Below are 12,748 nucleotides of genomic sequence, written 5' to 3' on the forward strand. Positions count from 1 at the left end.
ACCTTCCATCCCATTCTTTTTTTTTATTAGCATAAACATTAAGAACACAGACTCTGGTGCCAGGATGCCTGGTTTAAAATCCCTGCTATATCATTTATTGGCTGTGGTATGCTGGGCAAATTACTTAGCTGGTCAGCATCTCTAGCTTCCTCACTTGAGCATGGGGATAAAATGGCACTTATTTAAGAGGTTTGCTGTGAGGATTAAATGGGCTAATTACACATAAGGCACCTAGAGTAAAGGCTCCATAAGCGTCAGACATATCTAGGGCAGAAGAATAGGTTTGGAGGAGCAGGGATGTGAAACAGAATGGACAACACGGAAGCAAAAGTCATCTGCTACATAATAGTAACAGAGCACTTTGGACAGATTATTACTCAGCCTTCAGAAAAATCCATTAATGCAAGTGAGCCAATCCAAGTCACATGGCTAATAAATAGCTGAGCTGGATGTGAATTCAGGCAATCTGTTTCCAGAGATCAAGTCCTGAACCACTATGAAATCGTGTCTCCTACCTTCACATCTGCCCCTTCGGGAATGGGATTCCTGCCTCGAACAGGAGAAAGTGAAGGAAAAAAAGATGTAAGGAGTGGAAAAGAAGAAAGAATAAACAAAATAAGGTCAGACTCAACTACTTTCTGAATTTAAGTGATAAAGTGACAGGTTTCCCTTTATCATCCCTTCGCACAGAGCCTACTATCTCTGTGGTTGACACTCTACTGTGAATCTGGTGAGCCAGGATGAAATTAAAGTCACTGTGAAAGACTGCAACAGGATCACAGATCCCTCTCGACTTGGTAAGACCCAAATGTGAAGTGGACCTCACAGTCATGAAATGAGAGGGTGGGCAGGAGTGCCGTGCACTGAGTATCAGGAACACAGAAATGGTACCCCTACCCAGAGCATCAGGACAAGCTGCAGGGCTTTAGAGTTAGACACACAAAGGATTCACACTGTTGTCTGGCCCAGAGCATCTGAAAAAAACGACTTGACATCTCTGAGCATCACTTTTTCTATATGTGAAATGGGAACAAGAACACCCCCCTCTTCACGGATAAACCACACTGCTACAGTGTCAGGAAGAAACGGGAAGACAGCACTAACACATGGCAAAGGCAGGTGAAGAGCGAGGGCAGACTGGTAACTGGTGGTGGTGTTCAGTCACCAAGTTGTGTCCGACTCTTTGTGGCCCTATGGACCGCAGCACGCCAGGCTCCCTGTCCTTCACTATCCCCCAGAGTTTGCTCAAACCCATGTCCATTGAGTTGGTGATGCCATCCAACCTGTGTCACCAATCTTGTCTTCTGTCACCCCTTCTCCTCCTGCCCTCAGTCTTTCCCAGCATCAGGGTCTCTTCCAGTGAGTTAGTTCTTCGAATCAGGTGGCCAAAGTACTGGAGTTTGAGCTTCAGCATCAGCCCTTCCAATGAACATTTAGGGTTGATTTCCTCTAGGACTGACTGGGTTGGATCTCCTTGCTGTCCAAGGGACTTTCAAGAGTCTTCTCTTGCACCACAATTTGAAAGCATCAATGCTTCAATTTGGTGATACCTCTTTCTTTTTTCAATTTAACAAACTTACACAGCACTTACAATATGCCAGGCACTGTACTAGTCAGTCACTTTACAATTATTAACTTATTCAATTTTTGTGGCAGATTGTTTGCCAAAATGGGAAACATTTGGCAAACTTACTGTATCCCTGTCCTTGGAGAGTCCCCTCCCACATGGACTCTAAGGCTGGCCGGATACCTGATTTGGTCAATGGGACAACAGCAAATACGACATAAGCAGAGATCTGAAAAATGCTTGTGCTTTGGGGTTTGCCATCTCTTGCTGCTTTTTTGAACCCTGAGACCTCCACATGAACATCTGCCACCCTAAATGAGGTCCCCGAAGACCAACTCGCTTGTTGACTGCCAGACATGAGTGAGGCCACCCTAGATCCTCCAGCTACCAGCTGACCCACCAGGACCACAAAGCTGGAGAGGACTCAGTGGAGCTCAGTCGGGTTGGCCAAGCCAAGAAGAGCCACCCAGCCAACCTACCGACTCACAAGCTGAGTAAAACAGTTATTGTCTTAAGTCACTAAGCTTTGGGATGATTTAACAAATCAACACAAACTGATACAACCTTCATAACTATTGTGTTAAATAGGTATTACTCTTATTCCTATTTTACAAGTCAGGCAAGGGAGTTAAAGAGAGGTTAAGTGACATGCACATACTGTTAAATGGCAGTCAAGTCCACCCCAGGCAATCTGGTTTCTAAATATGGGCTATATTTATGTGTCTATATATTTATATAGATACCTCCCCAACACTATGCTGCTTTACCTAACAAAGGTAAAGACATTTGTATCAGTTGATCCAGACATTTATCACACAGATATACTCATATGAAATCATGTATATATAAGAGTATTCAGCACTGCTGATAGTAGCAAGGCTAGAAAAACCAATTCCAGCAGATCCATGTAAAGATACCACGTGAGGCCATAAAAAGAACAGGTAGCTCTACAAACACCGATCTTGTGTACACAGAAAAAAGCAAAATGCATTTATATGTTAGCATTATATGCTAACATTTACATTTGTGTGTAAAAAAGCAGGGTGGGGGACGTGAGTATACATCTGCTGTGTCTCTGCACAGACTATTTCTGAAAGTACACAAGAAATGGGTTTAACCTCAATCATTTCTAGGGGAAGGGAAGCAGCTAGCTGAGCAACAGAGTAGGAGGAACAATGTTCACTGTAACCTTCGTATCTTTTAAATTTTATGTAAATGCATCACTTATTAAGTGTCACTTTAAAGCTGTTACAAACATGAAGGGAGATGACCCATGGCTGGCACAGATAAGCCATCAATAAGTAGTAACTACCATTGTCCTTATTTTTCCACAGTTGATTTCTAACTCCTTTTTTCAAACTTTAAACTTTTTTTTTTTGGAAGAAATAGAATGGTGTTTTTATTCTCAGCTGGCAGTGAGGGGAACACAGCATGCTCCTGCCTCAAGAACTACACCCCTAAGGCAAGTGCTCCCAGTCAGGAGTCTGTGACAAGGAAGCAAAGGTGGCAGGATCTTGCTTTCTTCCTCTTGCACTGTTTCAAAGGCAGTCATAAACTGGCGTCAGTAACCCAGCGACTGCATCTGGCAGTTTCTGACATGTAACTACAAGGGGAAGGGTGTTGTAAAGGTAAACACCAGATAGGGGATGTATGTATTTAGCATAGAGGCAAGTGAAGTGTAGCTCCTGCAGAGTTAGAGGGCAGAAAAACAAACTTAGTTACAGACGTGCAGAATTAGGAGCACTTTTATCTTTTTCCATCAGAGGGCAGACAGACTGAAAAGCACAATCAGAAAACTAACCAATCTGACCACATGGACCACAGCCTTGTCTAACTCAATGAAACTATGAGACATGTCGTGTAGGGTCACCCAAGATGGATGGGTCGTGGTGGAGAGATCTGATGAAATGTGGTACACTGGAGAAGGGAATGGCAAACCACTTTAGTATTCTTGCCTTGAGAACCCCATGAAGAGTATAAAAAGGCAAAACTATAGGACACTGAAAGATGAACTCCCCAGGTCGGTAGGTGCCCAGTATGCTACTGGAGAAGAGTAGAGAAATAACTCCAGAAAGAATGAAGAGACAGAGCCAAAGCAAAAACAACACCCAGTTGTGGATGTGACTGGTGATGGAAGTAAAGTCTGATGCTGTAAAGAGCAATACTGCATAGGAACCTGGAATGTTAGGTCCATGAATCAAGGCAAATTGAAGTGGCAAACAGGAGATGGCAAGAGTGAACATTGACATTTTAGGACTCAACAAACTAAAATGAACTGAAATGGGTGAATTTAACTCAGATGACCATTATATCTAATACTGTGGGCAAGAATCCCTTGGAAGAAATGGAGTAGTCATCATAGTCAACGAAAGAGTCTGAAATGCAGTCCTTGGATGCAATCTCAAAAAACGACAGAATGATCTCTGTTCGTTTCCAGGGCAAATCATTCAGGAACACAGTAATCCAAGTCTATTCCCCGACCAGTAATGCTGAAGAAGCTGAACAGTTCTATGAAGACCTACAAGACCTTCTAGAACTAAAACCCAAAAAAGATGTCATTTTCTTTATAGGGAACTGGAATGCAAAAGTAGCAAGTCAAGAAACACCTGGAGTAACAGGCAAATTTGGCCTTGGAGTACAAAACAGAGCAGGGCAAAAGCTAATAGAGTTTTGCCAAGAGAACGCACTGGTCATAGCAAATACCTCTTCCAATAACACAAGAGAAGACTCTACACAAGATCACCAGATGGTCCAATACAGAAATCAGACTGATTATATTCTTTGCAGCCAAAGATGGAGAAGCTCTATACAGTCAGCAAAAACAAGACCTGGAGCTGACTGTGGCTCAGATCATGAACTCCTTATTGCCAAATTCGGACTTAAATTGAAGAAAGGAGGGAAAACCATGAGACTATTCAGGTATGACCTAAATCAAACCCCTTACAATTATACAGTGGAAATGAAAAATAGATTCAAGGGATTAGATCTGATAGATACAGTCCCTGAAGAACTATGGACAGAGGTTCGTGACATTGTACAGGGATCAAGACCATCCTCATGGAAAAGAAATACAAAAAAGCAAAATGGCTGTCTGAGGAGACCTTACAAATAGCTGTGAAAAGAAGAGAAGCAAAAAGCAAAGGAGAAAAGGGAAGATACAAGCATCTGAATGCAGAGTTCCAAAGAACAGCAAAGAGAGACAAGAAAGCCTTCCTCAGTGATCAACGCAAAGAAAAGAGGAAAACAACACAATGGGAAAGACTAGAGATCTCTTCAAGAAAATCAGAGATACCAAGGGAACATTTATGCCAAGATGGGCACAATAAAGAACAGAAATGGTATGGACCTAACAGAAGCAGAAGATAAGAAGAGGTGACAAGAATACACAGAAGAACTGTACAAAAAAGATCTTCACGACCCAGATAATCACAATGGTGTGATCACTCATCTAGAGCCAGACATCCTGGAATGTGAAGTCAAGTGGGCCTTAGGAAGCATCACTATGAACAAAGCTAGTGGAGGTGATGGAATTCCAGTGGAGCTATTTCAAATCCTGAAAGATGATGCTGTGAAAGTGCTGCACTCAATATGCCAGCAAATTTGGAAAACTCAGCAGTGGCCACAGGACTGGAAAAGGTCAGTTTGCATTCCAATCCCAAAGAAAGGCAATGCCAAAGAATGCTCAAACTACCGCACAATTGCACTCATCTCACATGCTAGTAAAGTAATGCTCAAATTCTCCAAGTCAGGCTTCAGTGGTACGTGAACCGTGAACTTCCAGATGTTCAAGCTGGTTTTAGAAAAGGCAGAGGAAACAGAGATCAAATTGCCAACATCTGCTGATCATCAAAAAAACAAGAGAGTTCCAGAAAAACATCTATTTCTTTTTTTTCTTTAATTTAAATTTATTTATTTTAATTGGGGGCTAATTACTTTACAATATTGTATTGGTTTTGCCATACATCAACATGAATCCGCCACGGGTGTACACATGTTCCCAATCCTGAACCCCTCTTCCACCTCCCTCTCTATTTCTGCTTTATTGACTATGCCAAAGCCTTTGACTGTGTGGATCACAATAAACTATGGAAAATTCTGAAAGAGATGGGAATACCAGACCACCTGACCTGCCTCTTGAGAAACCTGTATGCAGGTCAGGAAGCAACAGTTAGAACTGGACATGGAACAACAGACTGGTTCCAAATAGGAAAAGGAGTATGTCAAGGCTGTATATTGTCACCCTGCTTATTTAACTTCTATGCAGAGTACATCATGAGAAATGCTGGGCTGGAAGAAGCACAAGCTGGAATCAAGACTGCCAGGAGAAATATCAATAACCTCAGATATGCAGATGACACCGCCCTTATAGCAGAAAGTGAAGAAGAACTAAAGAGCCTCTGATGAAAGTGAAAGAGAAGAGTGAAAAATTGGCTTAAAGCTCAACATTCAGAAAACGAAGATCATGGCATCTGGTCCCATCACTTTATGGTAAATAAATGAGGAAAGAGTGGAAACAGTGACAGACTTTATTTTCTTGGGTTCCAAAATCACTTTAGATGGTAACTGCAGCCATGAAATTAAAAAACGCTTATTCCTTGGAAGAAAAGTTATGACTAACCTACACAGCATATTAAAAAGCAGAGACATTACTTTGCCAACAAAGGTCCATCTAGTCTAAGCTCTGGTTTTTCCAGTAGTCACGTATGGATGTGAGAGTTGGACTATAAAGAAAGCTGAGCGCCCAAGAATTGATGCTTTTGAACTGTGGTGTTGGAGAAGACTCTTGAGAGTCCCTTGGATTGCAAGGAGATCCAACCAGTTCATCCTAAAGGAAATCATCCCTGAATATTCATTGGAAGGACTGATGCTGAAGCTGAAACTCCAATACTTAGGCCACCTGATATGAAGAGCTGACTCACTGGAAAAGACTGTGATGCTGGCAAAGATTGAGGGCAGGAGAAGAAGGGGACAACAGAGGATGAGATGGCTGGATGGCATCACTGACTCAATGGACATGAGTTTGAGTAAACTCCAGGAGTTGGTGATGGACAGGAAGGCTTGGCGTGCTGCAGTCCATGGAGTCACAAAGAGTCAGACACAACTGAGCGACTGAACTGAACTGAACTGAACTCACCAATGGGAGTGGTTGGAGTGGCTGCAGACAAATAGGCCAGGTGGCAGGCATTTCCCTTTCTCGGGGTCTGCTGACTCAAATTGAAGGGCTGCAATCGCTGATCCATGTCTCAGGTCTTTCCTTCTGGGCCACGGATGAACATTATCCTCCTGGAATTTAGGCTCCAGGTCCTGCTTCAAAGTTATTTATAAGTGATTCACTGCTGACTCCTCCTTCTTCCACCACCCCCAACTACTCCAAACTTTAAACTTTCTATTTTTTTATGGTAATGATAACCCTATATGCGAGGCAGCAAAAGAGACACAGATGTATAGAACAGTCTTTTGGACTCTGTGGGAGAAGGCAAGAGTGGGATGATCTGAGAGAATAACATTGAAACACGTATTTTATCATATGTGAAACAGATCAACAGTCCAGGTTCAATGCATGAGACAGGGTGCTCTGGGCTGGTGCACTGGGATGACCCAGAGGGATGGGATGGGGAGGGACATGGGAGGGGACTCCAGGATGGGGAACACATGTACACCCATGGCTGATTCATGTCAATGTATGACAAAACCACTACAATATTGTAAAGTAATTAGCTTCCAATTAAAATAAATAAATTAAAAAAAATAAACTTTCTATTTTGTATTGGGGTATAGCCAATTAACAACCTTGTCATAGTTTTAGGTGAACAGCAAAGGGACCCAGCCATACACATACATGTATCTATTCTCCACTGAGTACAAATAAGTTTTTAAAGTAACTCTTGAAACCCTTGGCTCTCATAGGAAGGAGCTCATTTTGGATGCAAAATAGAGAACAAAATGTTAAACCAGCTACATGAAGAGGTGAAAGAAGAATCGAGCAGGTGGCTTCTCTAGAGGTCACCTGAGGTTCAAAGCAGAGTGGTGTATGCACCATGCCAGCTTCTCCCGGCAGAAACCCAGTTACTGGGCATCTTCTGTGCTGCCATTCTGAACACCCTCATGCACTTTCCCTTTCAGTCAAAAACTCCAGGGAAAACAGTCACCGCTTTCCACGTAATAGAATGTCTTCCCTCCCTCTGCATTTACTGATCTACAATGGCTGAATGGTCACCACATGCATCTTCCTAACAGCAAAATTATCTCTTCAGGACCAGAAAAAGTCCGAGACAGGAGCGGACAGTTTGCAGGCAACAGAGTAGACTGGCAAGAGAAGGGTTTTGGGGTCAGGCAAGCCCGGGTCCAATCCCAGCTCCAACACTTAGCTGGGTGGCCTAGAGCAACATACTCAATGTTCCTGAGCTTGTGACTGCATCTGTAGAATGGTGACAAGAGTTACTATTTCAGGGGGCTCTTATTAATACATGTACCACAGTAAATGTTCACTGAATGCTCACTATTTTCATTATCACTGGGGCATTTTAACCAAGGCCCAACCACCTTTTTCTATATCTCTCTCTCGCTCTCACATACACACATTCACACAGTTAGCAACCTTAAACATACATGTGGATTCCTATCCCTTCCTTCCTCCCACGTCAGCAACTTCAGTTGACTTTACCTCCAAAATACCTCCCCCGGCTCCATCACTCCTGCACTCAAAGGTGGCCTCCCTCTACCACTACCATTCCCATCCCATAATCCATTCTACACACATAGCCAAACTGATCTTCAAACAAGTAAAGCAGACCACATCATTCTACTCCTTTAGTTAAAATTCTCTTCTAAAGAGCATTCCTCTAACCAACAAGGACCTACGGTATAGCACAGGGAACTCTGCTCAATGTTATGTGGCAGCCTGGATGGAAAGGGAGTTTGGAGAATGGATACATGTATATGTATGGCTGAGTCCCCTCACTGTTCACCTCGAACTAGCACAATATTGATAATCAACTATAATCCAATACAAAATGAAAAGCTTAATAAAGTGGGAAAAAAAGAGCATCCCTCTGCATTTAGGCCTAAATCCAAATTTCTTACCAAATTTCTCCATTCCACTCTCCTCACCCCACTCTGCTTCAATTCTGGTATCTTCTCTCTGTTTTTCACACAGGCCATGCCTGCTCCTACCTCAGGGCCTTTGCATTTGATGTTCTTCAGGCTATAGCACTTTCCTCAAAACTTCACATAGCTGACTTCCTTTCCTGTGTAATTCACAGTTCAAATGTCAACTTCTTGGAAACATCTTCCCTGCCCACACAAATTAAAATGGTTTCACTCCCGGATCCACTTTCCATTCTGTAACAGAACAAACCCAACTCCATATTGACCTATTCCTTTAGCTCTAACCTTTGAGCTCTGTTGCCTGAGCTTAAGTCATGGAGGTTCTCCATCCGTTTGTAAAAGAATATTGCCTATAGCCTGAAATACACAAGACAGCCCATTCCCAAGGCTCTGACCTTTAAAAGTATAACACTTTCCCCTCCATATAGAGACAAAAAGTTGCAGAAGAGAGAATAACTTTAGTCTTGTTGAAGATTTATGAGAACATTGTGACCAGACCCTCCTGGACAGCTGCAAGAACCAGCTTGATTCTGGCACCAAGGAGTTTGCAACAATCAGCCACACTCCCTCCCGTTTTAGTAGTATAAAAGCAGCCGGAATTCTAGTTAGGTAAGATGGATTTTGGGGACATTACTCCACCATCTTCGCAGTCTGCTGGCTTTCCAAATAAAGTTGCTATTCCTTGCCTCAACAACTCATCTCTTACTTTATTGGCCTGTGCTTTATTGGCAGTACAAGCTTCGGCTGGAGACAATTCCACTATCCTGCTTTATTTTCTTCATAGCACTCATCACTATGTAAAATTATTTGAATATTTGTTTACTTCTGTATCATCTAATTTCTCAACCAGAATGTAGCCTCCAAGAAAACAAGGTTTTTAGCTATCATCTGCTCTCTGTACTCTTAGAGCTTAGAACAGTGTCCACACATATGTTTAATACATATGCCTTATGGTGGTGGTTCCCTCGTGGCTCAGGTGGTAGAGTCCCCCTGCAATGCAATAGACCTGGGTTCAACTCCCTGGAGAAGGGAATGGCTGCCCACTCCAGTATTCTTGCCTGGAGACTCTCATGGAGGGAAGAGCCTGGAGGGCTACAAAGAGTCACAAAGAGTTCATGGGGTCACAAAGAGTCAGACATGACTGAGTGATACTAAAAGACAGTAACACTTTTCACTCCTTTATAGTGGTGGTGGTGGTGGGTGTTTAAAATGCAAATTGCTGAGCTCCAGTCCTAAAAGTTCTCATTTAAAATAACTGAGGTTGAGCCCAGAAATCTGCCATTCTAGCAAGCATTCACCTCTTTCATCCTAAAGAAGGTAGTATGCAAATCTCATTTCAAAATACTTTGGTCAGTGCCCACCATCCTCAAATCTAGATTCTCCGTCTAACACACCTTACCTATCCCTACAGATCCCATCTCAGTTGTTTCCTTAATAACCCTAGTGGCACTCAAGGTAAAAGGAGGTTACTGAAATTGGAGTTTAAACAAGTAACCCCGCCAGTTTCCATTTCTGCTGCTCTTCTGATGCCAGGCATGTCAAACTAGCTGGCCAGCCCCACTGGAATCCTGTTCTCCCCAGACACACCTGAGCAGGTCTGGACTCACTCCAAAGGCAAACCAGGTAAATTTCCATGTCAGCTCACTAATAGATTTTCCAGAGGCAGCTGAGGCCAATTCACACTTGCTCTACATAAACTCACTCTAAATATCACCCACCCCCACCAAACATTAGACTTACCCTGGCACCACCTGCTAAAGGACAGGCCAGAGTTCCCTTTGAAACACCCTAGCCCCTGAGAGGAAGAAATCTTTGAAAGGGTCACAGGTGACCAAATTAATAAGCACATACATAGGGCTTCCTAGGCGGCTCAGGTGGTAAAGAATCCTCTGTCAGTGGGATTTTCTGGGCAAGAGTACTGGAGTGGATTGCCATTTCCTTCTCCAGGCAATCTTCCCGACCCAGGGATCAAACCCAGGTCTCCTGCATTGTAGACAGACGCTTTACCATCTGAGCCACCAGGGAAGTCTTGAAAGGGTCACAGGTGACCAAATTAATAAGCACATATGTAGGGCTTACCTAGGCGGCTCAAGTGGCAAAGAATCTGTCTCGCGACACAGGAGACATAGGCAAGAGAAACCGGGTTTGATACCTGGGTGAGAAAGATCCCCTGGAGGAGGAAATGGCAACCCACTTCAGTATCCTTGTCTGGAAAATCCCATGGACAGAGGAGCCAAGACGCACTCTCAAAAGAGTCAGAGGGGACTGACTGAGCTGAACACACACACATACGTTAGTCACAAAGCAACCCAACTCCAACCCAGAGAAATTCACAAGCTCTGGTGAATTACTGTTTTTCCCATTTCCTCTCTCAACCTTGTCTCCTCAGAAAACACTCTCTGCTCTGGCACATAAACTGTCATGAACGTTGGTGTTTAGGAGGTCTGGGGAAATGTCACAGTATCTACCTGGATCTCCTTGAATTTCCTCTGCTCTCTCTTCTACTCTGTAAGTGCCGAGATCCTGCATTTGATTAAAGCAACCTGGTCCCCAAGATTAAGATCCAAACGGCATGTGGGGACTGATAACTCAGAAAATCACCAACACTTCCATGTCAATCACCGACACTTCCATGGCAATCACCAACACTTCCAGGTTAATCAGCTCCCGCAGACAGGCAAGATTAAACTGCGCAGGACATGTGAGCGTGCTTTGCAGGGCGGACAACAAGCACCACCAACCTTCAGACTGTTCCTTGGGGTGGAATAAACCCTGCACTTCAGCCTGTGGATTGGAGTTCCCAGCCACACACCTCCCCCCCCCCCCCCCCCCCACCTCCTCCAGGAGCTCTGGTGAAGGGGGAACGGTGTGAGCAAGACCCTCACACTCGCGGTTTGGGGAAGGAGCCGCTGTCGAGGGCGCCCCCAGCCCCGACGGAGGTGCTGGGAGCCGGCCTCCGGGACTCCGCGCGGGTTCCCGTCGGTGGGCAGCGCCTGGCTAGCCGGAGCGACTAGAGTTTACACTCCGCGCCTTCCAAACGCCATAAGCCAGCGCATTTCTGGAGAAGACTGGGGACCACTACCTCCTCCAAACGCACGCACCCGCCGCGGCGCCGTCACTTGCAGGACTCGGGCTGGGGCCCGCCGCTCCCTGCGTGTGCGCCAGAGGAGCCCGAACCGTGCCTGCCGGCAAAGTTTCGAGGCTCCGGAGGAGCGAGCGAGGCGCCGAGCTCAGAACGCAGCGGCGAGGCGAGCCGGCTTGGGGAACGCGGGGAAAGGGGCTCTCCTCAAAACGGGGGGCGCAGGGTGCGGGGAAGAGCCCACCTCGGGCTCGGGGAGGCGCGGACACAGAGCTCTCGACGTGTCCGCGCGGCCGCAGGCAACCGATGAACCCGATGCCCTCAGGCGAGGAGGGATCCCACGGTCCCCAGTGTACCCCCAAGCCGTCCGAAGGGCGCCGCCCCCCTCCGCACGCCCAGGCTACGGCCGCGGCCCCGCGAGACCCACCGTCCCAGCCCTCTGCCCTTCCCGCCCGGCTCCCCAGTCGCCCGGAGCGGGGCGGGAGGGACGCGCTCTCACGCTCCCCGGCCCCTCGCGCTTCCGAGGCGGGGCACACTCACCCTCCGCATGGTGCCGGGACGGTGCTGGCCGGGCTCTGCGGCGCGGGCACGAGGCGACGGGGCGGGAGCGCCGCTCAGCTAGCCGGGAGGGCCGCGCTGCCCCCACCCGCACACGCGTGCGCCGCGGCTGGCGAGCCGGCGGACCGGCGGGCCGGGGCGGGGCGGGGCGGTGGCTTCCCGGCGGCTGGGTCCTCGGGTCCGCCCCCTCCCGCGTGCCTAGCTCGGGGACCTCCCGCTCCAGGGGCCTTCCTCCCCGGTCGCGGCGGCCCCACCTTCCTCGCGGCGCGGCGCCCTTCTCCTTCTCGAGGTCGCGCCTCACCCGAAGAGGAGCCGGTCCTCGCGGCCACCTCAGCACTGGGAGACGGCTGGAGTTGAACGTGGGGACCCTGCAGGCACCCAGTTTAAGGAGCAAGAGGGATTGGTGGAGAACTGAAGTGAGAGTTCTACCCACTTTG

The 12,748-nt window shown here is 46.4% G+C and overlaps 1 protein-coding gene across 4 annotated transcripts in view; it reads right to left on the bottom strand.

The window, feature by feature from the left end:
* Positions 1 to 12,444, bottom strand: part of TMCC3 (transmembrane and coiled-coil domain family 3) — a 295,072-nt gene extending 282,628 nt beyond the window's left edge. For 2 of the 4 annotated variants that reach the window (XM_070788965.1, XM_070788956.1), the window contains exon 1: positions 12,294 to 12,418. Coding sequence is in view for 1 of the 4 variants with exons in the window: in XM_019960359.2 (XP_019815918.2) it covers positions 12,294 to 12,302 (9 nt within the window). In the remaining 3 variants the exon portion in view is untranslated. Of the gene's footprint in view, positions 1 to 12,293 lie in introns of all 4 variants that reach the window. The other 2 variants (XM_019960359.2, XM_070788962.1) reach the window with 2 other exon arrangements.
* Positions 12,445 to 12,748: the final 304 nt, after the last annotated feature.

This window comes from Bos indicus, chromosome 5 (assembly GCF_029378745.1).
Source record: "Bos indicus isolate NIAB-ARS_2022 breed Sahiwal x Tharparkar chromosome 5, NIAB-ARS_B.indTharparkar_mat_pri_1.0, whole genome shotgun sequence".
Lineage (NCBI taxonomy): Eukaryota > Metazoa > Chordata > Mammalia > Artiodactyla > Bovidae > Bos > Bos indicus.